Below are 26,612 nucleotides of genomic sequence, written 5' to 3'. Positions count from 1 at the left end.
TTATAAACAACAATACAGACTGCTTTCCCCGATGGTAACACCTTGCATAACTACAGGACAATATCACAACCAGGAAATTGCCATTAGTCCACCTACCTTCTTGAGATTTTAACAGTTTTACACGCATTCCTTAGTGTGTGTGTGTGTGTGTAATTTTATCTGTGCAATTTTATCACATATGTAGATTCATGTGAACACCACCAGTTAGGGTATGGAAATACTCCATCACAAGTCTCACTTGAACTTTTATTTTTGTTTATTTTTTTAAAGTAGGCTCCACACTGGGTGGGGCTTTAACGCATGACCCTGAGATCAGGACCTGAGCTGAGATCAAGAGTTGGACGCTTAACTGACTGAGCCACCCAGGTGCCCCTCACTTGAACTTTGAAAAACAGTAATGTCCTATCTTGATGTTTCTGAAACTGCAGCCTTTAGAAGCATCAGAGTCACCCGGGGCCACTTGTTAAATGTGCCGATTCCTGGACCCTCCCAGCCCTCCCTACACATCTGGGTCTCTGGGGGGTGGGGCCTGAGTGTCTGCACTTGGAACAGGCGCCATCCTTTGTGAACCACACTGTAACTGGCCTCCAACTGTCCCATCATGTCCAGTTCACCCTCCACACCATGGCTGTCAGGAGGGATCCTTCTAAAACACAGCTCTGACCATGTTAGCCTGCTGCTTAACCGTGCTGCGGTGCCCCACTGCCATCAGAACTTAGCGAGCAAAACTTCCACCTCCACTCACCGGACCCCCCCTGCAATTCAATCCCTCCAAAGTCCTCTGACTCTAGAACATGTCGTTTACTTTCATCATGCTCTGATTTAGGTCATGCTGTTCCCTCTGCCTGGAATGTCCTTCCCACCCTTCTCTGCCTGTTGCAACCCCTGTTCAACTATCCATTTTTACAGATGAGAACTTGGAGGTTGAGCAAGGTTCAATATCACCCACCAAGTGGGTGGGTGCGTGGGACCAGCTGGGAGCCTGAATCCACCCCAACTCCCTGCTCCTAGGCTCACGGTTCACCAGGCTGGCATGAAGGCTGGGGCAGGCCACTGGTCCTTCTTCCTGGCTATCTGCTCACCTTCACTTGGGCCTGCTTCCCCATCTGCCTCTCAGACATGTCATCCAGGACCTCCTCTCCCTCTCCCCCGCTGGGAATCAGAAGTCTGAGGAGAGGGTGGAAGGGCAATGGGATTGAGCCCAGGGGTAACCCGACTCCAGACTCTGGAGTGGGCTGGGGGCGGGTGCACCCTAGGGGATGGGACCTGGAACAAGTCCTCAGGGACCCGTTGGAGCAGGGGCTTGGAGATAGGGGCTCCTGGAGAGTGGGAAGGAGCAGACTGGAGTCCAAGTCCCCTCCTCTGCTGCCCCCTCCCTCCACTGCTCACTCGCAACCCGAGCCGGGGGGCCTAAAAATAGCCCCCGAGGCGCAACCGCCGGCCGCCCTGGTGACCTTCTGGGTAACACAGGCCGAAGGCGGGCGGGCAGCAGGAAGGCAGGGCGCCGGCCCCCCAGGACTCATCTCCCAGGGCACCATCCCCGGGTGCCCCCGTGGCCGTCCGGTTCCAGAGACCCACCCCCAACAGCCCAGCTCGCAGAGGCCATGCAGAAAGCCCGGGGCACGCGAGGCGGGGACGCGGGCACGAGGGCACCCCCCAGTCCCGGGGTGCCCCCCAAGCGAGCCAAGGTGGGGGCCAGCGGAGGGGCAGTGGCCGGGGCGCCCGCCTTCCTGCGGCCCCTGAAGGACGCAGCGGTGGTGGCCGGCAGCGACGTGCGGCTGCGGGTGGCGGTGAGCGGGACGCCGCAGCCCAGCCTCCGCTGGTTCCGGGACGGGCAGCCCCTGCCCGCGCCGGCCCCTGAGCCCAGCTGCCTGTGGCTGCGGAGCTGCGGGGCGCAGGACGCCGGCGTGTACAGCTGCAGGGCCCAGAACGAGCGGGGCCAGGCCTCCTGCGAGGCTGTTCTCACAGTGCTGGAGGTCGGAGGTAATGGGGAGGCGGGGGCGCGCCTGGTGGGGTGCTCAGAGCCGGGCCGGGGCTGCCGGGGCCACGTGGGAAGTCCCGGTTCTCGGTCTGCTCAGCTGCTCCGACCCAGAAGTGCCAATCAAGAGGAAAGTGTGTGTTTGGGGGTCGGGAGGGTGTCCAAGTAGAGAGGCTCCCCACAGGAAGATCAGAGGTCAAGGGTCAGCATTTGGTAAGCAAAACCTGAGCCCCCACGCAGGCCTCTCTGGGAATTCCACAGTGAAAGGCCTCCTAGTTTCCCTGTAGAGAGAGAAAACCGTCTGGGGGAAATGGTCTTTATCAGCTCGGATAACTTAGACTTGAGACACCTCACAGGGGTGCACGCGTCTGAGAGAGGGACGAGCTCCCCTGGTCCTGCTGCAATGTTGAGGGGTGGGTCAGAGCTCCGGGCAGGCCATTGCTGGGGCACGTGGGTGTGATCAGCCCCAGGCTAGTTGGAAGAAGCCAGTGGGTATGAACAGGGTGCAGAGCATCAGGGGTGGAGCGAGGGCTGGGAGCTCCCCAGTGTGTATGAGAATCCGTATGCGTGGGTGCTTGAGAATCCATATGCAAGCCTGTGTGTGTGTGTGTGTGTGTGTGTGTGTGTACACGGACCTGTGCGGGCTGTGGACAGGCCTGGTGGTACAAACAGTTGAGGGATGGGGGTTTGTGGAGTTGGTGTGGGAAGCCAATGGGCCATGTCTGCCTGAGGTTCAGAGGGCATGGAAGGGGGACGCTCAGGCTGGGGCTTGGGCCCCTGCCCACGTCGGGGTAGAGTGCCAGGCTCATGTGTGAAGAGACAGATGATGATTCGAGGCAGAAGAGAGGGGACAAGATTGGGCCTGGTACTGAGGGTCCTGCTGGGGCTGGTATGGGGGTCAGGCCTCGGACAGATTCTCCTTGGGTCAGTGTCTGGGTTTCCTTTTTAATGTTTTCAGCCCCTAAGCCAACCAGTTGTTCTCTAGGCCTCAGACAGAGCCTTGGGCTGACGGAGTCTTGAGAACCAGAATGCTGGGGGAGTAGGCTGCAGCTGGGGCAGTGGCAAAGAGCTAGGGGATCCCTGAGTGTGTCCCAGGCATCTTCAAAAAGGAATTCTCACTCCGGCTGGGTGGTGTTGTTAGGGGTACATCCTTGGGGGCTGAGGAGAAGGCACAAGGATGGAGGACCTCAGTAGCTGGCGGGGAAAGGAGGCAAAGAGGTGCGGCCGAGATGGAGGGGGGGCTCAGCCTCCCTCTGGCAGCACCTCCCCTCTCTCTCTTGCCCCACCCTGCCCACCCTCTTACAGTCTTCAGTTCGGGTTCCTTGTACTCCCTGTGGCCAAGCCTGGGGTTAGAGAGCGTCAAGGCTGGCTTCTCCTGATTGGCTTTGTACTTGGCCAGGTACAGGCCATCCCAGCCTGGAGTCAGGGGAAGGGACCCATCCTGGCAGAGCTCTGAGCTGGGGAAGGATCAGACTCCTTGGGGATCTTAGCTCTGGTCCTCTCAGGCCAAAGGGACCTGAAAACAGAACATAAATCAAAGGGTATGATTGAGGAGAATACAGTCTGGGGGAGAGAGATTTTATTTTATTTTATTTTAAACATTTATTTGTTTGTTAATTTTAAGATTTTATTTATTTATTTGAGAGAGAGACAGAGAGAGAGAGAGGGAGAATTTGCAGGGGGGAGGGGCAGAGGGAGAGGGAGAAGCAGGCTCCCTGCTGATCAGGAAGTGGGACCCCAGGACCCTGGGATCACAACCTGAGCTGAAGGCAGACACTTAACGGCTTAACCACTTAACCTAACCGACTGAGCCCTGAGCCAACTGAGACACCCAGGGGCCTGGGGCAGGGGTGGGGGGAGATTTTACGGAAGGATAAGGAAGCCCTGAGGAGTGCCATGTTTGTTTTGAGTTGAATTGACCACAGAGAACCGCAGCTCACTTCCTTTTGCAGGTGAGGACACTGTAGTTCAGAACAGAGGAAGATCTACCAGAAAACATGTTGCTAGTTATGGCCACCCCAGAATTAAGAACCCATCCCTCCTGGTTTCCACCTTACTCAAGGAATTCTGGAGCGAGGAGAGAGAAAAAGGAAGGGAGAGGAGCTGTCCATTGTATGGAGAGTAGCCCAGGCCTTCTTTCTGAGAGGAGAGCCCCCTAACCTGCTAGGGTCCCCCAAAGTGGGGAGAGTGACAGGATGCTAGACCCCATCCCCCCCCCCAGCAGGGCTGTGTTTCCCTGCAAGATGTGTTTCCTTGGTCCGTCTCTAAGCTGGGGAGCACGGTCGGCAGGGCTGAATGCTGGGTGGGCATATCTAGACAGACTCTAGGAGGACAGTCTCCAGGCTGTGCTCTGTTGGAACAGCATGTTTGAGAGGCGTGGGGTAAGGAAAGGACCCTGGGTGTCGTGAGGACTGGATCGGGGGCCTTTTGATAGTCACGTTAACACGGGAAGAAGATAGCACTGCAGCAGGTCACATTTGAGAACTACTTCCTACTGGTGAAATCTTTACCCCAAGATCGGTCTTATAATTATTATTAATTGGTGATAATTCTTAGTAATAATTTATAATGTTATGAAGAGCGACAGGCTACTGTGTGGCAGGTGATACACCATCACATCTTTTGAAATATCATTTAAGTCCCATTGCAACCCTGAGGAAGCTGGTACAAAGGACTGAATGACATTTCTTGTTGTACAGATAGGTGCCTGAGCAGGGGTGCAGGGAGGTCTGTCCTACTGCGAAGAACTATGTGCTTAACTATGACGCCCTTCCCACATGATTTGGAGGAGGGCAGGGCTGTGCTTTGGTGATGGTGGGGGACTGACTGCGTGAGCCTGGCTTCCTCCTCCTCCTCTTGCCCCCGCCCCCCGGCAACCAGTACCTGCCCAGTTCCGGGTCTTGGTCAGGGGCAGCTGGAATGCAGGTCAGCATTGCTCAGACTTACTCATGGAAAACTTTCTCAATTGGGATCAACAGCAGGAGAACCTCAGGGTTCTCGAGGAAGCCCAGCCAGGACCTGGCTGCAGAAGAAGGAGGCAGTTTCCTGGCTGGGATTGCTGTCTGGCTCGGCAAGACAGGGTGATGCTGAGGTTCCTGGCACTCCTGAAGCCTGAGATGTTCGCTCAAGGATGGAGGGATATTGGCCTGGCTTGGGGAGGCCGGGGCCTTGAGAAGACAGGTGGGCTGCAGACTGGAGAGTCTGGAGAATGGGACATAGGAGGGTGGGATTTGCGGTGTAGAAATGAGGAAAGAATAAGAATGGTGAAGACGGCAGACAGGCAGGCTACCTGTAGAATCCTTAGCATGGGCATAGCACCCCATCTCATTTCATCATTTAATCTTCCAAGCCCAGATTACTGTAGTAATGGTTACACATAGGAGAGAACTGGGGTCCCAAGAGGGAATTTACCCGAGGTCACATGGCTAATGAGGTGACAGAGCCTGATCAACAGGGGTTCAGGTCCATGTTGCCTGTCCTCAGAAAGAGAAGCATGGGAAGACTAAGGCCAGGATTTGTTACCATTAATCATCCTTCTCCCGACCATATCCCCAAAGCCGTCTTCGGGCCCAGTCTCCAAGATAGGCTGGGTATTCCTCTCTTTCAAAACAGCAGGCTCCCACCTGTGCAGGCTGAGGAGCTATTTGCAAACCAAGTGACCAGAACATGTGCCACCCTCAACGCTTGGGACAGGTGTGGCTGGAGGGGGGTGGAATAAAGGGCAGGGGGTAAAGAGGAGAGGGCACAGCTGAGAGAAGGGGCAAGCTGACAGTGCTTGCCATGTTAGTTTGATGTTTCATAGCCAGAGTCCAGACTCTGGCTTCAATCGGTAGGGCCAAAGGTTAACAGATCAGTGTGAACCCTGCTGGGGACTTAAGGTCATGGACAAGAGAGGTTAGAGACAGGGAGAGAGGGCTTCCTCAGGCAAGGAGAAGGTGGGGAATGCACCAGAGCCTGTGTCGAGGGGTATTCTGCCGTTATTTTATTCACCAGGAACTTGGAATGTCTGGATGAAAAGCCAGGAGGAAACTAGTATGGAGGTAGGGATGGGTAGGGAGAGTGTTGCCATCCACTCATGCCCAGTCCTCATCAGGGAGGGGAAGAGGAGCCAGAGTGGGAGCAGTGTGGAGCCCTGGGAAGAAAGAGAGACAGGAGCAGAGAAGCGCCTAAGTAGCCAAGGCCCATGCAGGAGAACTTTCCTGAAGCCAGGCCAGGCTCTCCCGGGAAGATCCTGAGTGGCACTCGAGATGGCCACTTCTCCAGCTATTTCTTAGAAAAGGGTCAGAACGGAGGTGGGAGGAAGGCTGGATGAATGAGCTATCCCAGGAAGATTTACTCTCCCTATCCCCGCCACCCCCAGCTCTGCCACTCCGTCCCATTTTACCTAGTGCCTACTGCGGGCCTGTCATTGTTATAGGTGTTTGGGCTAACGGAAGGGGGGATCCCCCAAGTTCCTGTCCTCCTAGAGATCACATCCTAGTGAGGGGAGATACACAACATGCAATAAACCCAATAAGTAAAAATGTTACAGGGTGTCAGAAATGCAGAGCAGGATAAGCAAAAGGGGGGAAGGGAGAAATTGGACTTTCCAGGCAGGAAAAAGAAGCAAATAGGAGGGGAGTGGGTTCATCTGGCTCAGAGGAGGGTCTGTGTGAGGAATCACGCATGGCATGATGCGTTGGGTTTCCTCTGGAAGGGGAAAGGCTGGCAGTGCAGAAATTGGGAGTCTGGGTTTGGGGAAAAGAGGGCAATCTAGGGCCAGTTGGGGGTGGCCCACCCTGCAAGCATGCCCCAGGCCAGCCCTGTGGGGGTGAACAGTGCAGACCCAGAGCAGGAACACCGAATCCCACAGGCCTGTCCTCGGCCCAGCTGTCCCGTCACTCACGCCCGCTGCCCATTGGTTATTTTTGCTATGGAATGTGCCAGCCCCTCGGATTCTCTTGGGGAACAGGGGCTCAAGTTACCCCCTCTCCTCACTCAGCTCCCCCATCTGTGAGTGGGTGTATTTGGGGGTGGGCAGGGAGAGCGCCTGTGGGTGTCCAGGGTCTTCTGGCTGGAACCCATAGGGACACATACATGTACGCTCTCAGTGCTCGTCCCCATTCATGTGTCTGGATCTGCGACATTTGCTTTTGGGGGTCTGGGAACCAGGACCACCTGTATGCACCCAGAATGTACAAGACATAACTTTAACCTTAAAAAAAGAAGGTCCATAAACTCACATAACTTCAGGGGCCAAGTAAAAACTGGTAACAGTGAGTGGCACTACTTGCATATTCTGGGATGGGGATTAGGATCTAGAGGACAGTGGAGACACAGAACCTGTGTGGCTTTGGCCAAGTGATAGGACTTCTCTGAGCCTTAGTCACTTGTCAGTTAAACGGAGCCAGTTCAGTGTTCCTAAGGGGTTGTTGTGAATGAGGTGACATTTATAAAGTGCCTGGCACTTAGTAAATGCTTAAGAAACTTAGTTATAATGATTGTTGGGGGGAAGGGAGAATTGAGTTTCCGGTGGCAAAGTGTGCATGGTGCTGAATGGGAGGAGGACAAAGAGAGTTTGGTGAGTATGCTCACCTGTGAGTGAGAAGGTGGGTCGTATTTGTGACTAACAGGAGTACCTCTGGGCACCTTAGCTGGTGTGTGTGCGTATGCCAGGGGGCAGGGACAGAGGACCTACCATCCAGAAACTCTAGGGCCCTCTCTGGCTCTCCGGAGGAGCCTGGGGGTTTTCATAGTCTCGGTTCCTTTCAGCACGGAGCCCCCACCCACCAGGGCCCTTGCCCTGCGTGTGACCCAGGCGCCCCCACCCGGCGCTGTGGCCCTGCGGCGTGTTCTGGCTGCGACGACAAGTTCGGGGCTGCCTGGCACAGGGAAGTGTGCGCATGTTTGTGGAGTGAGCAAGTCGAGATGCGGCTGACCTTCCAGAGCCGCCCCGCGTTCGGCTGCCAATGAGAGGGTGGCCCGAACTCTCATCGGGGCCACGGCACCCCCTTCTGTGCCTCAGTTTCCCCATGTGTCCAGGGCCCAGGAGGCAGGTGCGGGGTGGGGGTACCCGGAGGCAGGTGAGCGGCGCCCCAGGGGTCTCAGGGGAGCAGGCCAGGGAAGGGGCGCCAGGTGGGGTGCAGGCCGGCGGGGGAGGGGCGGGCTCTGGGCGCCGCCGCCGCCGCCGCCGCCGCCGCCGCCGCCTTCCCCCCGCCCCGGCTCCCGCGGCCCCGCGGCTCCTTCCGCCACCGGCGCCGGCTCCCGCCCGCTCCCCCGCTCGCCCCCGGCCCCGCCTCCGACTCCGCCCCGCCCCCGCCCGTCCCCTCCTCGCCCGGCCGCCGGCGCGGCCCCCTCCCCCGCCATGAAGAAGCTGTGGGTGAAGAAGCGTTTCCAGGTGAGGGCTCCGGGGGCGGGCGGCGCCGGGAGGGGGCGGGAAGGGCTGGGCGCCCCAAGGGAGGGCGGGTCACCGCGGCCGGGCCCCGGGGGAGGGGGCGCGGGGTCCTTGCCCGTCCCACCCAGCCGCCGAGGGCCGCGGCCGGGCGCGCTCCGGGGGGCTCCCCGGCCTGGGTGCCGAGCACGTCGGCCCCTCCCGGCGCTGAAGGGCAGACCACCCCCCCCTCCAGGCCCCGTCGTCCGCAGTCCCCCGCGACCACCCGGGGAGGCCCCCGCCGCAGCTTCGGCGTGGAGTGCCCCCTGGCTTCTTTGCCACCTGGTCTCCCCTCGCCTCCGTCCAACCCCGGCCCCCCGCCCTAGCTTTCCCCAGCCCCCCAGTCTGGAGCCTTCCATCTTCCCGAGCTCCCTGGAAGCCACGCACAGGGATCCGCGCGGAGCTCAATAAATTCCCCAAGCCCTGCCCTGTCCTCCGCGTACCCAGGCCTCCTTCCTGCATTCGTGAGGCTCTGGCCCTTGGGGGAACTTGCCCTCAGCAACCCCATCACCCTCCCTGCCCGCTTGACACCTATTTCAGGTATCTGTCCTCCCCAACCCCCTTACCAGGAATCTGTGTCCTCGCCCCTCCATCTCCCAGTCATCCAAGCATCCCCCACCCCCATCTCTTCCTTCACGTCAGTCAGCCTCCTATCTTGTCTCCTAGCTTCCGTCTCTGGGGTATGGCTCAGGTCCCCAATCCTGTGAGCCTCTGTCGGACTCCCAGCATTTGACCCACAGCTTTGCTCTCCTCTCTCTTCCTCCTCTGCTTCTCCCCAGAGCCAAGCTGGGTAGCCTGGAGCTCCTGCTGGGAGGGCTGAAAGGCAGGGAAGAGTGGAGACATTCCCTACAGCGGGAAGTGTCTGTGTGCATTATCTAACCACCCCCCCAAGCCCCTGGAATGAATTTCTGTTTAATATAGAGGTTTGCATGGGAGGTAAGGGACAGCAGGAGTGAGCCTTTCTCTCAACAACTCATTCTGGCTTTTCTCTTTCAGAAAACCGGCCACTCCCGCCGGGCCTTTGGCAGATTCACCCATGGTGCGTGGACCACAGGCTCCCAGCTCTAGCCCATGCCCACTCCTTCTCTTGGTCCATGTCTCTTCATGCCTCATGCCCAGGCCCTGAAGACAGCCCATGAGATGTGGGATCCCCCAATACACATCCATACCCACTCAAGGAGGTGCCCTGTACCCTGTAGCTGTGGGGTGAGGGGGGTAGGGGGGACCTCACTAGCACATCCCACCTTGGGCCTAAGCTCAGGGTGCTCCATCTATGGGGCCAAGTGGGGATGAGCTCACTGCCATGCTTTGGCATCCAGCACATGGCTCTTGCTTGTCATGGCACTCATAGAGAAACTGAGGCACAGAACCTGCTAGAATATGGGAAAGTTAAAAATATGCCCAGGAAACTTTGCTTATAGCCTAATCACTGGGCACTTTTGAGGACCATTCAGCAGTAGAAGAAAAGGATCAGGAAGAGGGTGTACCTGTCACATCGTGGTGCAGAACAGGTGGGGGGATTGGTTTGCAAGGAAGGGTCAAAGCACAATGCAAATATTTTAAGAGAGGGTGGGCCTGACCCCTAATGGGGGGCCTGGGTCTGTGACTGGGCTGAGCACAAGCAGATGTGTGTGTGTGTGTGTGTGTACACGTGTTTACGTGCGTGTGACCAATGGCAGTGCCAGTGAGAGTGCCAAGGGTACAGAATAGCTGGGGTAGTTGGAATAACCAGCAGAAGCATGTGCGCTCCCCAGCTGGGCACAGTGGGAGCCTGCAGGCTGTCAGGATGAGAGATGCTTTGCCCATTCCAGGTGTCTCCCTCCCCCTGCCCCATCCCCACAGGGCATTTCTGGGCACTGGGTACCCTCATGCCTCCTCTGTCCTGCCTACCCACCATGCCCTGCCCCACAAACGCTCTGATAACAGTCTGTCCATGTCTCTCTCCTGCTGCTCCTATGGAAGCGAAGTTTTCCGCTCCTGCAGAAAGCAAAGTTACGGTAGGAAACTGGCTCCTGCCCTAGCCCTCCACTCCCCTTTCCTCCCTGCCCAACCCTGGCCTCTCCTCACCCTGCCTCAGCTGCACCCTGATGTGTTCCAGCTGGTTTGGGGTGGAGGACAGGCTGGCCCGGCAGTTGGTCGAGTGCCCTGATGGTACGACTCTGAGGTGACTGCCCTTTGTTCCTGGGGTACCGGAACCCAAAACGTAGAGCCTTGGAACCTAGAATCTTGTTATTTGGGGGCTGCACAGGAACCTATGGTGTCACTAACAGATGAGGATCGGGAGGGCTGAGACCCTGGGATCCATTAGGTGGCCGGGAGGGGCGGTGGCAGGTGGCTTTGAGGGCCAAGGAGGCAGAGCTAAGTCGCCAGGGGCCCTCAGGTGAAGCCATGGGACTGGCCTGAGCAGCCCAGGATGGGCCGGGGGGACGAGGGGGGTAAAAGAGGGGAGAAGATAGGTGTGGCTGGTGGTAAGATTGAGCCTGCTGCAGGGGAGGCGGGAGGAGACACAGGGAAGAGTTGGAGTCAGAGGGAGGAGGGCCCTGCCCACACAGACCCCTTCTTCTCCAGACTCGGAGACGGGCGAGGATGACATCAGCGATGTGCAGGGGACCCAGCGCCTGGAGCTTCGGGATGACGGGGACTTCAGCACCCCCACGGGTGAGCTATCTAGGCTGCTCCAGGAGCAGGCAGGTGGGCTTCCCCCAGAAGGGGCCTGGGCTTCACCGTGCTCCTTTCCCTAGGGGGCTCCGACACCCTGGTGGGCACCTCCCTGGACACACCCCCGACCTCCGTGACAGGCACCTCAGAGGAGCAAGTGAGCTGGTGGGGCAGCGGGCAGACGGTCTTGGAGCAGGAAGCGGGCGGCAGGGGTGGCACCCGCCGCCCCCCGGGCAGCCCAAGGCAAGCACAGGCAACCGGGGCCGGGCCACGGCACCTGGGGGTGGAGCCGCTGGTGCGGGCGTCTCGAGCTAATCTGGTGGGCGCAAGCTGGGGGTCAGAGGATAGCCTTTCGGTGGCCAGTGACCTGTATGGCAGCGCATTCAGTCTGTACCGAGGACGGGCGCTCTCCATTCACGTGTAAGTAATGGCCTCACCCGGGCCGCACTGTTCCACCTCACCGTGCCGTCCCGCACTGCCCCTCACCACTCCGTCAGCCTCCAGCCCTCTCTCCCCTGCACCATCCGTCCCTCTGTGCACTTCACCGCCCCTGCTGCCACCCTGGCCCCTGCTGCCGACTCTGTCCTCCCACACCACATCCTCCCTCTTCCCGTGCTGTCACCACCCACAGCCTCCTGCTCCCACCTGTCCTGGCTCCCTGTGCCATCGCCATAGTCTCGTGGACCCCTCTTGTCCCTTCCTCATCCCCTCCAAGATCTCCACTTTCCCAGGGGCCCTCTCCCACCTTGCCCATTCAGGCTCCAGTTGTCCCCAGGATCCCCCCCCCCCAGGGCCCCCTCCGTGCCTGCTGTCTCAGCAGCTGCTGCCTTTTCTTCTCTCTGCACATTCCTGTTCCCATGTGGGCCTTTTTCTGGGAGCAGCGGAACCTTTCTGCAAGGCAGCTCCTGAGAGAGCAGGAGAGCAAGGGAGCAAGAGCACGGCCAGAGGAGAGAAGAGAGTGAGGCGGTCAGGGAGTAGATGGGGCCAGGGGCCTGCGAAAGCAGGAGGATGTGGGCTGTGTGGGAGGCAGGGGCAGGCAGGGAGGGCTGGAGTCAGGGGGCTGGGGTGGAGGCAGAAGGCTGGGAGTGATGCAGGCCAGGAGCATGTGAGGGCCTGGTGGGAAATGCCTGTGCAGGGGTGGTGGGGGGGCGGTGAAGGTTGTCCTGGCAGGGGGTGGCAGGAGCAGGAGCGGAGGTGTTGGAGTGAGGCATCGGAGCCATTTTTGGAGATTTGGGGCTGGCAGATACAGGAGGGAATGCTATAGTTGAAGAGGGGAGTGGCTGATGATGGAGGAATTGGGGGGATATTTGGGGAGCTGAGAGGGACCTAACTTGTGATGGGTATGGGTGTGTGGGGGAGGGACCATCATGGAGGAGAAAAGAAGGAGCCCGGGGGGGGGGGCTGTTTTGAAGGTGGTTGGGGTGGCTAGCGGTAGGCAGGGAGGTCTGGGGCAGGGGAGGCTCCCTGGCTTTATCCACTTGGCATGAACCCGGTGCTCCTGAGCCCTGGACTTGCCTTTTCCTTCCCTGCTTTCCTTTGCCAGGCCTCAGCCTGAGCCTGGAGTTGCTATGGCAACTTCTGAGGAACCCATTTCCTTAGTGATGTCTGTGGTACAGAGGCTGGCCTAGCGCTCCGAACTGCCGGCAAGAGGCCTCCTCTGCTGTCCCCGATTTCTCTCGGATTTCTCTAGGAGCCTTACCCAGTTCCCAGAGGCCATTCCTCAGGGACTCTGCTGTCCTTCGCCCAGAGTAGACTCTGCCTCCCTGCAGGAGGCCGGCTGAGGTTCTGTTCCCTCAGGCACCGGATGGCCATTCCACCCCCCACCCCTCTCCCCTGAGTCAGAGGTGGGGCCTGCAGGGGGGAATGGCTGACCCAGCCTTCCACCCTGCCCACTCAGGCAGCCCTAGAACTTCTGCTGAGGCCAATACCCTATTTCTTGTCCCTTCTGTGTCCTCAGAATCCTAGACATTTGGAGTGAATAAGGGCTCAGGAGTCGGACTGCCTGGGTTTCAGTCCTGGCACTGGCCATTTCCTAGCTGTGTCACCTTGGTGAGGCACTTTACCTCTCAAGCCTCAGTTTCTCCCTCTGTGAATGGAAGCAGTAACGGCTCCTAGCTCAGAGGGCTGATGTGAGGATTACATGAGTGAATGCATTTGAAGCCTTTAGTACATGCCTGGCCCCCAGTAAGGATGCAGTGAGCCATTTCCTGAGTTTCTGTTAAGCTCCCTCTAATGTGTCAGGTATGGTGTTAATATCTTGGATTCCTTTCTTTGCCCATCTTGCTGCTTGATGTGTCCCCCAAGAGTCCAGAGGGGAGAAACTGAGGCCCAGCTCTTGGGCAGCAAAGCTCTGTGGGTGAGAGGGGTACTCTGAGTTGACCAGCTCCGTCCCTCTTCCTCTTCTCCCACACCCCTTCTTCAGGCCCACACGGTAGTTATTTCTGAGCTGAGTTATTTCTGAGCATACCCCTTTGGGGAGCTTCTGTGCTGGGGGCGGGGCAGAGGTGGCGGGGTGGTTCCGAAGGACTCAAGGTAATTTTCCCAGAGGCAGGACAAAGTCAAAGGCCTGGAGTGGGGGCAGATTGATCAAAGGGAAGGGGAGCCTGGCTATTCTAGTCTCCCACCCCAGGGACCTCAGCTGCCACCTGCTGCGATGCGATCCGGCAGCGCTGGAGAGGGGCTCAGGTCTGGTGAGGCATCTCAGGTGCTAGGTCGTCCCTGAGATAGGGCATGGCTCCCAGAAGGCTAGTGTCTATTCTTCTAGGGGTATGTGCGGCTGAGGATGGGCAGGGCTGTGGGGGCCAGCTGGGGGCAGGAATGAGTGGGAGGCTGCATTCCTGAGAGGGCCCTTCCCCATCCAACCCTCCTGCCTTCCCTCACCACTTCATCCTTTGGGTCCTAAGCTCATTCTTTCTCTCTCACCGCTCTGTTCTGTTTCTGCTGTTTCCCCAGCTTCTGGGGCTGGGGGGAGGGGGCTGGCCAGAGCCCTGGGGGCTGAGTCTGTACTTGGGCCCAGCCACCAGCCCAATCTTCTGGTGCCAGGGCTGCCAGCCTCTCCCCAGCACCTGCCCTGGCTGTTCCTTCCTCTTGGAGGGGGGAGGGGGGAGGGGGGAGGGTCTGACCCATATCACCCCCAAGCCTTCCCAGCATGCCCCACCGTCCAATTTCCATCACGAGCTGAAGGTCTAGGAGGGAGACCCCTAAATCTTCTACCCTCTTCGTCTTGGTTCTGCAGCAGCGTCCCTCAGAGCGGCTTGCACAGGGAGGAGCCTGAGCTTCAGCCTCAGCCGGCCGGTGAAGCCCCGCGGCGCCCCGCCCTACCGCCTCCCTCCAGGTCCGCACTGCTGCCCCCACCGTCCCCTCGGGTGGGTAAGCGGCCCCCGCCAGGACCCAGCGCCCAGCCCCCAGCCACCCCCACATCGTCCCACCGGCGCACTCAGGAGCCCGTGCTGCCCGAGGACGCCACCGCCGAAGAGAAGCGAGGGAAAAAGTCCAAGTCGTCGGGGCCTTCGCTGGCGGGCACGGCGGAGTCCCGGCCGCAGACGCCACTGAGCGAGGCCTCTGGCCGCCTGTCGGCGCTGGGCCGCTCGCCCAGGCTGGTGCGCGCCGGCTCCCGCATCCTGGACAAGCTGCAATTCTTCGAGGAGCGACGGCGCAGCCTGGAGCGCAGCGACTCCCCGCCGGCGCCCCTGCGGCCATGGGTGCCCCTGCGCAAGGCTCGCTCACTGGAGCAGCCCAAGTCCGAGGGCGGAGCGCCCTGGGGCACACCCGGGGCCTCGCAGGAGGAGCTGCGGGCCACAGGCAGCGTGGCCGAGCGGCGGCGCCTGTTCCAGCAGAAGGCCGCCTCGCTCGACGAGCGCACGCGGCAACGCAGCCCGGCCTCCGACCTTGAGCTGCGCTTCGCCCAGGAGCTGGGCCGCATCCGTCGCTCCACGTCGCGGGAGGAGCTGGTGCGCTCGCACGAGTCCCTGCGCGCCACGCTGCAGCGCGCCCCGTCCCCTCGAGAGCCTGGCGAGCCCCCGCTCTTCTCCCGGCCTTCCACCCCCAAGACCCCTCGGGCTGAGAGCCCCGCCGCCGCCACCGCTGCCGCCCAGCCGCCCCCTCCGAGCGTCGCGGGGAAGCCCGAGGATGAGCAGGGGAGGCCCAGGAGCCGCGGGTCGGCTGGCAGGACGGAGCTGGGGGAAGGCCCGCAGCAGGAGGTTAGGCGCCGGGACCAGTTCCCGCTGACCCGCGGCAGAGCCATCCAGGAGTGCCGGAGCCCCGTGCCGCCCCCTGCCGCCACCGATCCCCCTGAGGCCAGGACGAGAGCACCCCCGGCTCGGAAGCGGGAGCCCCCAGCGCAGGCCGTGCGCTTCCTGCCCTGGGCCATGCCGGGCCAGGAGGGCGCTGCTGTACCTCAGACCTTGGAGAAGAACAGGGCGGGGCCTGAGGCTGAGAAGAGGCTGCGCAGAGGGCCTGAGGAAGACGGCCCTTGGGGGGCCTGGGACCGCCGAGGTGTCCGCAGCCAGGGCAGAGGTCGTCGGGCCCGGCCCACCTCGCCTGAGCTGGGTAAGGCCTCGGGGAGGGCCGAGAAGGTGCGGAGACCTGGGTGGGAGGGCAGTTGTGTGGGTGCGGTTTCTTCAGGGAAGCTACAGACCCAGGTTCGAGGTTGAGTGAAGGTTTGTGAAGGTCCTTGTGGTAGAACCCGCCTGCTGGTGAGGTAGCGTGCAAGTGTGTTTTGGTGGAGGCTGAGTGGAGCTGAGAGGTGAGCAAAGAAAGGTGCCCAGATGCCTGCATAGGTGCCCTGGGTCTACAGGGCTGCTGGATCAAGGATCTAATGGTGGTGGGAGGCGGTGGTGGAAACCTAAGGAGCCCCTCCAAACCCCACCCCTCTGTGTGGGAAGAGATAGAAACCCATCTCAATAAATAATGTCAGGTCCCAGGTAGAGACGAGCTTTGGTCCAGCCAACTCTGCTTCTATCCCAGTACTATCCCCTGACCCATCCATGGCCACGAAGATCGGACCCAGTCTCTCAAGCTAGCCTCTCTCCCATCCTTGAGTCCTTGTATAGCTGAGCTGACTGTGGGCGCATGCCAGCCTGTGTGTCGTCTCCTCGTCTTCCTGTGGATGGTGGCCAACAGCCAGAACATCCCTGCTCCTAATTCTGCTCACCCTGAGCACCAGCTCGGGGTCCACTCCTGGAAGGAGGCAGAGGAAGCCATATTTGGCTTGCTCCCACCCCTGCCGCTTCCCCAGGCCAGCTGCCTCTGCTTACTCACTGCACTCAGGACATCTAGTCAGGGTCTCTTTCACTGCACTGACCACCCTGGATTCTTCTTCAGCCAAACTACTCTATTTTTCATTTAAGGATTACCATCTTCAAGTTTTTAAAGGTAATTAAGTACTTGTCCATCATGCTATTAGCCACATTATCGCATACCACAACACCGGCGCTGTGCGAACCAGGCGCTCAGGGGTGTTAGTTTAATCGGTATGCCAGCTCTGCAAGAGGGGGGGTGTTATTTATCAGCTCCATCTCACAGATAACAAAACAGAGGCGCGGATAGGTTATCTAATTTGTCCAAGGTTAGGGAGCTAGAAAACAGCATAATTGGGATGCTCACTGCTCTTTTGGCTACCTACCAGACTGTACCTTGTCTAGCTTAGAGAATGTCCGAGTTGGAAGGTACCCAGAGGGAGCCACTACAGTGGAGCTTTAGGATATCTTTGTACAAGCTTCCTGTGAGCAGGGAGCACGTCTTATGTCTTGCTGTCTCCCTGGTACTCAGACAGAGCTTAGCGTGCAATGGATGCAGTGGTACTGTTTGGGGGATGGACAGAATCAAAGCCGATTCATGAGGCTCTCAGAGGCTGCCGGACCCACCTGCTGCTCCCTCTTTTGAATCCGGTGGCATCACTAATTTGACAATTTACCCCATGTTGCCCTGTGACAGCGGTATGACTGCTTAAGGCTTGGGTTGCTGGTAGCTTGTACTGCCTGTTTGGAAGCTGGTAACATTCTGTGCTGCTGCTAAAAGCGCTTGCATAAAACAGGGCCTGATCTACCATCCGCAGTGACCGATTTGTAGAAAGACACGCACAACACAGTCCGGGCCTTCCTCCAGAAACCACAGTGACTGTGACCGAAGTTGAGAAGCCAAACTAATGTAGAGTCCTGGCTGCCCTGTCCTGTTTGAGAACCACCCCCCTTCTGTCTTTTCTTCCCTGTCTCAGGACATTCAGGAGAGAGACCCCTTGATCTCCCAACCCCCACCTTCTAGAAGCCCTTCTCTCTGGTTTTGGCTTTCTAAGATCCGAGGATGCCACTATCCCTTCTCCCCCTGAGTCATCCCCACAGGGACCGTGTCCCCTTATCCTGTCACCCATGTCTCCGGCAGAGTCTTCGGATGACTCGTATGTGTCCGCTGGAGAAGAGCCCCTCGAGGCCCCTGTGTTTGAGATCCCCCTGCAGAATGTGGTGGCGGCCCCAGGGGCAGACGTGCTGCTCAAGTGTATCATCACTGCCAATCCCCCACCCCAAGGTGAGCTCCAGGGCCGGGGCCAGACTAAGGTTGAGACAAAGAGAGGAGGAGGTCCCCCTCCCCCAGTCCTCAGAGGGAGGGGTAGGGGAGGAGGGACAGCTGCTCCATGGGGCTGGCCTGACTCCTGTGTATGTGGTAGGGGAACTTTCCCAAATGCCCTGGGAGAGGGGAGGGCAGGCCTGGGCTTCTGTGAATGAGCGGGAATTCCTCAGGTTTCCCTAGGGTGGGAAGCCAAATGGTTTGGGCTCTGTGTAGGGTGAGGGGAGATTTGCCCCAGTGGGCTACTGTGGGCCATGGCAACCAGTCACACCGCTCCTTCCCCACAGTGACCTGGCAGAAGGACGGGTCTGCGCTGCGCAGTGACGGCCGCCTTCTCATCCGGGCTGAGGGCGAGCGGCATACCCTGCTGCTCCGGGAGGCCCGGGAGGCTGATGCCGGGAGTTACACTGCCACCGCCACCAACGAGCTGGGTCAGGCCAGCTGTGCTGCCGCGCTGGCCGTGAGACCTGGTAGGGAGCCTGTGGGCCCCGGGCCCCGGGTGGGATGAGCAGTGACCCTCCTTCCCACTCCCAAGCCTAGAGCTCAGGCTCTTAGCCAGCGTGCACTGTCCGATCTCACATGCCGGCTGCTCTGCTGGAAGCATACTAAGTGGCTTTGCCTCGGAGAGAGGGCCAGATTCCCAAAGGCACACACCAGGCTGGCCAATTCATGAAGTCACTGAAATTTGTCTTCACGTATCCTCTAAATGCCATCGTCTCATGGCATTTCCCTGAAAATTGTCCTGTGGGGAAAGCAAATTATCCTTGAAGTCTCAGAGAAGAAGAATCTCCCAGCTCAAAGGGCTTAAAAGCCATCAGGAGCCTTCTGAGGTCATTTCCTCTAGAACAGTACCCCTCCCCCCCACCAGTAAAAAGGATGCTTTTAAGTGCCACAACCTTTCCCCATTCCCTTGGTCCTTCTGTTGAACCCAAAGCCCTAAAGAGAGGGTAGCTGAGAGCCCCTCTCTGGAGATGGTTGTGGCTGAGGCCGCCTTGTTTGCTATTTTTACGAAAGCCCTCACTTGGTGTTGGATTGCTTCCTTTGGGTGTAAGCCCAGTTTCTTTCAGGTTCAGGGTAGGGCTGGACTGGTGTCAGTGTGCATGGCTAATTCTGCCCATTCAGGTTGCTGGGCCTGACAGTGTGCCGATCCTGGGCAGTGGGAGCAGAGAGGTGAGGCTGGGTGGGCGGGGTGGAGGGGGGAGTGCGTTCCAGAAGGAAAAGACACAGACTCAGCTGCCAAGGATATTAGCATGGGGTCATCAAGCTAGATCAGAGGACCTAGGTTGGAGGACAGTGCAGAGCAGAGGAGCATTGAGCAGTGGGTCAGTGTTACGGGGTGCTGGACTGAGAGGTGATGGGGCCCTGAAGGGCATTGGGATGTAAGAGGCAGCAGGAGGGGCTGGGCATGCCTGGAGGGGAAACAGCACACGCTGTTCCGTCCCTGTCTTTCACTGGACACGACAGGAGACAGGTTACAGAGCCTGTCTTGCTGTGGGCCCAGGACTTCTATACCTTCATGATAAGGGTGATTCTGGTGGTATCTGCCCTGAGCCCCAGTCCTGCATTTGATCCTTTTGTGTGTACCCTTCTGGCTTTGCAGAATAGCAGGCCTTCATCTTCCTTAGCTTCCATACCCCTCCCAGGAGCCCGTGTTTTAGTCTTTCTCCTTCTCCTCGCCCCTCCCAGCACGCTGAATCATGCCGTCCCTCCACGGCGTGCTTCCGTCCTTCCATCACCTCTGGGATCTGGCTTGTGACTCAGCTCCCAGCTCTCCTCAGGGGGCCTGGGGCTGGCTCCAGGACTCTGGTCAATACCTGCCTTGGGCTGAGATTTGGCAAGGAGGATACTGGCTTGTGGCCATTTGGGAGCCTTTTAAGGTTGGGAAGGAGGCTTGGGGCAAGGCAGCTGTCCGCTCTTGACTGGGAGCTCTGTGTTTGTCGTACTGAACCTCCCTGCCCCTCAGTTTCCTCATTTGTGTAATTCTACCACCCTCACGAACAAAAGCAAATGTGTGAACGGGCTTTATGGACGCAAAGCTGTAGACAAATGTCAGCTGTTAGCGTTATGAGGGGTGCTGTTGTGCACAGGGTTCCGCGAGGCTCCAGAAAGCTGCCTTTTCCTTTTCTGCGCGTTCTTCAGACTGCGGCTTAGGGACTCCTCCCCTGCCCTTGACAGACCCACAGCCCCAGCTCGCCCGCATTTCCCAGCCTCTGGGTCCTCAGCCCATCGTGGCCTGTCTGTGCCTTCCCCTCACCCCACCCTGGGGAGCCAGAAAGGCGTCATCGCGTTAAGCAGTGGCACTGGGCTTTGCCCCCAGAGAACAGGCCCCATAAGTCATGCTGACTCGGCCCCAGGGCTCTCTTGGCGGAAGCGGACTTTCTTCCCCTACAAGGCGCTGTTTGGTCCAGAGCACTTGGACAAGAGCCAGTGGACCTGGAGAGCAGCAGAGTGGGTGGAACCCGGGGGCGGCACAGACATTTGGCAAGGGGGGGGTCTCAGGCCTGGACTGTGTGTGGATTGAGGGGGTGGGGCTAAGAAGGGGTGTCAGGCAGTGTGGCTGCAGGTGGGGTGCAGGCTGGGGGGGCAGCTGAGGGAGGGAGTGAGTAGTGTCGGATAAGAAGAGGCCTCCTAGAAGTACCTCCCTTTCTTGCTCTTTAACCTCCTACCCTAGGACCCTGGCAACCAGGGCTGGAGGCACAATGCCCTCTTGGGGTGCCTACCTCAAAGGGGCCTGCTTTGGAGAGCCCACAGATCTCGGTTCCTGGTTGGGAGCCACAGGAAGAGGGAACAGATAACTAGACAACATAGTGGCTCAGGTGCTGTGGTTGGAGGGCAGGGTCTGGTTCGCATCACCCCAGTCCTGGGCACCTTCCAGCCTCGCCCAGCCACCCCACGGAGTCCTTCTGCTGAAGCCACAGTCGTTCTCCCAAAGGGTGTGTGTGTTTTGGGGCGGGTGGTTGGGGGGTGTGAGAAGTATGCTTACCTGAAGCTGAGGATTCTTAGCTGCTCACATCTATCACACAAGCATTTACTGATACCGACAGGCTGCCAAGTTCTGCATCTCTCTGGAGAGTGTCCTTTCACACCTGTCCTCTTATTTGAGCTACATCACCCCATATCTGTCCCTTGGAGAGGCACGTGATAGGTGGCGATATTCCCATTTTACAGATAGGAAGACAAAAACATGGAGAATGAGGTGACATAGAGCTAGCCCAAGGCCAGCAACCTTTATTGGGCACCTGTAATTTGCCTAGGAACGTTGTAAGCAACAGGTGATTTGGGGATGCTGGAAAGACTTCTGAAGCAAATAAGCCCAGGTGGATGATGGATGAAAAGAATATGAGCAGTCGGCGTGTACTGAGCACTTCCTACGTACCAGGCCCTGTGTTGATTGGGTTACCGCATTCACTCTTGCCCTGGGTGGTAGGTTCTGTTATTTTGCCCACATTACGGATGAGGGAGCCGAGACTTGGAAAGCTGCAGCAAATTGCTCTAGAGAAATGCTGATCAGAACTTTCTGCCATGAGGGAAATGTTCCATACGTGCCCAGTCCAGGGGTGGCAGCCCCTAGCCACGTGTGGCTGTTGAGCTCTTGAAATGTGACTAGTGCAACGAAGGAACTGGATTTTTCTTTTCTTTCCGTTTTAATAAATACGCATGTAAGTAGTCTCGGGTGGCTAGGGCCTATCCTGGTGGGGGACTCAGCTCTAGGAGCAGAGGGCCAGTCGGGGGCTGATCATGATTTGAAGCCCTGTTCCTGGGCTTCAGAGCCTACACTCCTTACTGTCCCCTTCCCTGCTACTCAGAAGAGGTTCAGGGTTAAGGAAGAATTGTGCTCATGAGCTCACGCTGGGTGGGGGAGCGAGGGAGGAAGAGACTGTCGATGCCCTCTGTGGGTGGGTCTGATGGGGAATTTTCTCTCCTTCCTCTCTGGCCTCCCCACCTCCACCATGGCTGTGATCCGGCGCCGTCTCCCTGCATGCCTGGTGTGAGCACATTTGGCTCACCTCCAGCTTGGGCTGTGACAGGGGGCCCTTTGGGTGCTGGTCAGGAGGAAGGGGGAAATGGGGGCTCCATCCTGCTACCTTCAGTCGTCCCTCAAGCACAGATCTTGTCTATATGAACCCAAGGTTCTAGCATTTTCCAGATGAGACCTTGGCCTCTTCACATTTCCTTAGCTGGCCACAGTTTTCTCACATCTGTGAGGTGAGGGTCTGTATACCCCCTGGGCTACTTACTTGGTAAGATTTATGAGGCTCTGTGGGGATGAGGACGTAGCTAAGGATTTTGGGCCGGAGGCTGTGGCTTTTCAAAGCTCATTCTGGCCCCACCAAATGACTGATACTGTCAGAACAGAACAGAGTTTAGTTACGGGGGGTCAGGAGTATAAAAGGACACAGCATGGTCCCTTGACCAGACTCAGCCCTTCCTCCCCACTCCCGTCTTCCAGAAGCAGGTTGCCCCTGTGGGGTGTCTCCCAGGGCTGCTCCCTCAGAGTGGGGTTGTCACGCTCAGCCTGTCCGAAGAAGGGGCACCTAGTCTGCTGTGGGTGCTAGTGCTTTATCTGGCACAGAGCAACCCCACGTAATCACGCATGGGGAATGAACTGTTTCTAGGGCTAGGTCAGGCCGACTGTGGTGAGTCCTCTCGGCTTCCTTGTCCATTTGAAACCAAAACAGAAACCTCAGCACCACTCTTCTACTCTAGAAAGGGTGATCCCCACGACAGCTCCTGTGCGTTCCCAGCCGCAGGCCGGCCTGCGTCTCCCTTTTCTCTCGGTCTCGCTGTCTTCCACGGTGGCGTGACCACACAGACGGTTAGAGGGATCGCCTCTGGAGACGGTGCCCATGGAGCGCGGGTTGGGACGGGCCAGGACACGCACATATGAGTGCTCGTCAATTCCTGCATGTCACCCCTCCCTCTGAAGCCTCGAGGAGCTCCCCTTTGCCTGCAGAGTGAAGGCCAGACTCCAGAAGCTGGCCTCCACCGTCTGGACCTGAGGACGACCCAAGGGTGTCTGGAGGCCGCTGAGGCGGTGGGAGGCACCTACTCCAGCTGCCTCAGGCCTTGCTTCTCTCAGCTTTGCCCAGTTGGGTGGCCAGCAGGTGGGGCTACATAACGATTGTCTGCACGTTCTTGCTGTCTCTGAATATTTGCTCCTGCAGCTTCCTCCTCTGGAAAGACTTTTTCCCTTTTTCCTGCTTCAACCAAACTCTTGATTCCTATACCACCCTTTCCCTCAGTTACCCCGTCTTCCCTGAGCCCAAAGGCATCTGCTGTCTGTGCTCTGTGGCCCTCTCCTGCCCTTCTCTTGCCTGCTCATTATTCCTGCGCGCTGTTCTAGTTGTGTTTGTATGGGGATTGTCATCCCTCCCAGCCAGAAGGCTCCCCAGATCCTGACCGTGCTTTGGCCACTTCTTAGCCCCTGTAGCCATACCTGGAGGCCTTCCTGGATAGTCCGGGGCTATGTGGACTGCAGGATTGTGTGTGAGGTCGTGGTGCAGGGGGGTAGAGATCTGTGTGACTTTCCCAGCCCCAGGAACAATCCGGCTGACCTGCAGAGGCTGGGCCAGACGCGAATCTGCGGGGGGTACTAATGAAACCCTGGGGGTGGGGCACAGCAGTCTGGGGTTTAAGCTCCGTCCTAATGCACCATGAGCCTTGAGAACCCCTGCTGTAGAGTCAGGGACTTTGCTCAAGATGGGAGGCCAGGTGGTGCCATGGGGAGCACATGGGCTGTGGAGCCAGACCTCTGAGGTTCAGAACCCTGCCCTGAGCTTTAGTGGCTAGATAAGACGGAACTCACCTCTTAGGGTTGTCCTACTCCCATGAGGATCACGGGGGTCCCTAAACTTCCGTGTGCATAAGAATCACCTGGAGTGCTTTTTAAATTTTTTTTGAAGATTTTATTTATTTATTTGACAGAGAGAGAGAGAGGGAGAGAGCAAGCACAAGCAGGGGGTGGCAGGCAGGGGAGAAGCAGGCTCCCCGCTGAGCAGGGAGCCCAATGTGGGGCTCGATCTCAGGACCCCAGGATCATGACCTGAGCCGAAGGCAGCCGCTTAACCGACTGAGACACCCAGGCGCCCCACCTGGAGTGCTTTCTAAAAATGTAGTTTCCTAACCTCTGTTTTAGGAAATCTAATTCTTTAGGTCAGAGTAAGCAAGGACCAGGAATTTATAGTTTAAACAGGCTCCCAGGTGGTCCTGATGTAGGTGGCTGAGAAGCCCTGGTGTAGAAGGCCTTTCATGTAGGTGGCTGTGACTCTGTTTACCCTTAGAATGTCTCAAGGGATATTGGGACCAATATTGAGCTGGATGCACTGGTGTGGGGAGGGAGAGCCCCCCCCCCCAACACACACACACACACCTTGAGGGCTCCCTCACACCTGTATTTTCATCAAGTGAGGCTGACCTGGGAGGAGTGTTGAAAGGCCGCTTGTGTGCACAGAGTCAGCATGTTTTGGGGGTGGTGGGGTGTGTAGGGGCAGCACTCACATGGTCGGCATATGTGCATGTTAGGTTTGGGGGAGCATGTGCTCCCCACTTCCTGGGTGGTATAACGTTTCCCACAGTGAGAGCCAGGCTGTGGGTGGAACAGGGCTGAGATATAGGGACTGGCTACAAAGATGGTTTTGGTGGTGGGGCTAGTAGAAAGTGGGGTGGCACCAGAGCCTGGTGTGGAACCGCAGAGGTTTTGGGAGCTGGAGACAGAGATCCTCCATCTCAGAGGGGGCCTGAGGACCCTGATTTGTGTGGATGCCCCCAGAGTGCAGTTCCCCTAACCACCACCAGGGGTCTCTGAGGCTCCCTGCAAACTTTGCCAATCTGCTTTAATCTCTGTTCTCCTCTCTTGGCCTGTGAGTGCCTGCAGAGCCAACGAACCTGGAGGTGAGCCTGGAGGTCAGCAGGCTCCATGGCAAGGAGGGGGCTCCCGCCTCCAGGGGCCATGCCTGTGGTCTCAGCATCAGCTGGTGGCTAAGCCCCTGGCAGATGTTCACCAAATGCCATTCTGACTTGCCTCCCCACCTCCACCTCAAGACAGCCAACCTGAGTGGTGGGCCCCCCTCCTCTGCCAGTTCCCCCTCCTCCTTCACTGGCAGTGCTGGGAAACACAGGTCATAGCTTGGGAATGTGGCCTTGGGTTGCGGGGGGGTGGTGATAAGAGGAGAAAGAACGGGGGGCTCCTGGGTAGCTCAGTCGGTTGGGCGTTCAACTCGATTTCAACTCAAGTCGTGGTCGTGGGGTCGAGCCCCACGTTGGGCTCCACAATTAGTGGGGAGTCTGCTTGGGATTCTCTCTCTCCCCCCTTCATGTGTGCATGCGCGCACTCTCTCTTTCAAATAATAGATGAAAAATCTTTTAAAAAGGAGGGGAGAGAAGGCCATGTGACCTCTCTTCCACAGCTCCCCTGTTCTGCTGCTGATCTCCAAGCCCCTTCCCCAGCCCAAGTCCAGATGGCTGCTAGTCGTGGGGTGCTACTAGAAGCAGCCCTTGCCTCAGGACCCTTGGCCCTGGTGGGGCTGACAGGATTCCCCTGTCAGAGGTGGTAGGAGGAGAGGTGGGTGCAGGCCCAGTGCCCCTGGGTGGTGCTGGCCAAACCTGCCATGGCAATAGTGGGGAGGCAGAGGTGGGATTTGGGGCCCCTTCAGGTTGAGGGGGGTATTTCTGGGAAGGAGGCCAAAGGTCCTGACAATTCTCTGATTCTCAGCACCAGAGAAAACAGGGTATGGCCTGGCTCCAGTATTTGAGGCTTATCAGCACATTCCCACGTGGGGATCTTGGTGGCTTGCTCAGAACAGGGGGCATCCTAAAGGCCATCTGCCTCCAGTGCCTCATGTGGTGCGTATGTCGGAGTAAAGGGCTCAGGGCAAGCATCTTGGAGCTGTGGTGTACCACCACTCCCGTCTTCTGCTGGGGACTGAGGCCCCGGCACTTTGAGTTGAGGCGCCAGTGAGGGGGCTCTGCTCTTGTCAGGGTCCAGAAACTGTAAAGAGAGAAAAGGCAGATCCTGCTGCTTGGGAATGAGCAGGGTGGCTAAATACAGCCAGGCTGTGCTTGCTCTGCCCCTCCCCTCTCCTCCCCCTCCACTCTAGGCTGGGCTGCTTGTGGTCTCAGCAGGCACCACCTTCCCGGCCAGCTGCTGGCCTGCCACCCAGCCTGTCCCTGCCTGGCCGGCCCCCACCTCCTCCTTCCCCTCCTCGGGCTCCTTCCCCTCCCCCAGGCCCTCGGTGCAGAGCCTCAGCAGGGTCAGTGGAGTGAGTGGGGCTGGGCAGGCTGGGCTCCTGCTCCCTGGGGAGCCGGGTGGGGTGGGCAGTGGGCAGGCAGCAGGAGGGCCTGGTGCCAGGGCAGAGCCTTCAGGACAGGCGCAAGCTGGGGTCTGTGTGCAGAGTCTCGGGTGAGTTGGGGTGCAGCCCGGTGGGGGACTGGACCACAGGGGCTTGGGGTGGGGGAACCAGGAGGAGGGGCCAGGGGGCTGTGGCGGATTCATGTCTGTATTTGGTAGTCGGATAGGAGCCAGCTCAGTGAAGCTGGGCCCCTGGCCAGTTGCAGGGGAGGGCGTCAGGGCCCTGGGGACACCCCTCCCCCAAAGCGAACACTGGTGCCCCCCTCCCCTTCCCCAGTCTGAGTCGCCCTTCTCTGTGGATGACTCAAACTTTTTTTCCATCCCCTGAGAGTTTTGGGGTCCATGTTCTAGGGCTGGGGCCAACAGGTGCCCCTGGGGTATCTGGGGCAGGAAGCTGAGAAGGGAGAGGGGGAAGGGCAGGCTGGACAGTGCCGCCTCACTGGCCCTGGCACTGCCCAGATGGGGCTTGTCGGAGGTGTGTGTTCCTCTGCACCAGGCCCAGCTCACTCAAGAAACGGGTGTCCTGGCTGTACCACTCTGGGGACCATCTGCATTAGGGGCCTGCAGTTCCAAGCCAGGAATGTGGGTTCCCTGCTCCAGTGGAATTTCAAGTCTCCCATCGGGCCCAGGGAAGCCCCTCTGCTGCCTGTATCCCTTGT

At 58.5% G+C, this 26,612-nt stretch overlaps 1 protein-coding gene across 3 annotated transcripts in view; it reads left to right on the top strand.

Moving 5' to 3' along the window:
• Positions 1-1,604: 1,604 nt before the first annotated feature.
• Positions 1,605-26,612, top strand: part of SPEG (striated muscle enriched protein kinase) — a 57,191-nt gene continuing 32,183 nt past the window's right edge. For 2 of the 3 annotated variants that reach the window (XM_040640113.1, XM_040640106.1), the window contains exons 1-6: positions 1,605-1,983; positions 10,956-11,045; positions 11,129-11,465; positions 14,281-15,593; positions 17,424-17,567; positions 17,894-18,076. In XM_040640113.1, the coding sequence (XP_040496047.1) occupies positions 1,605-1,983; positions 10,956-11,045; positions 11,129-11,465; positions 14,281-15,593; positions 17,424-17,567; positions 17,894-18,076 (2,446 nt within the window). Of the gene's footprint in view, positions 1,984-10,955; positions 11,046-11,128; positions 11,466-14,280; positions 15,594-17,423; positions 17,568-17,893; positions 18,077-26,612 lie in introns of those variants that run through there. The other variant, XM_040640119.1, reaches the window with a different exon arrangement.

The sequence above is a fragment of the Ursus maritimus genome, unplaced genomic scaffold (assembly GCF_017311325.1).
Source record: "Ursus maritimus isolate PB19 unplaced genomic scaffold, ASM1731132v1 scaffold_1, whole genome shotgun sequence".
NCBI classification, from domain to species: Eukaryota; Metazoa; Chordata; class Mammalia; order Carnivora; family Ursidae; genus Ursus; species Ursus maritimus.
This window is presented reverse-complemented; position numbering and strand designations above follow the sequence as displayed.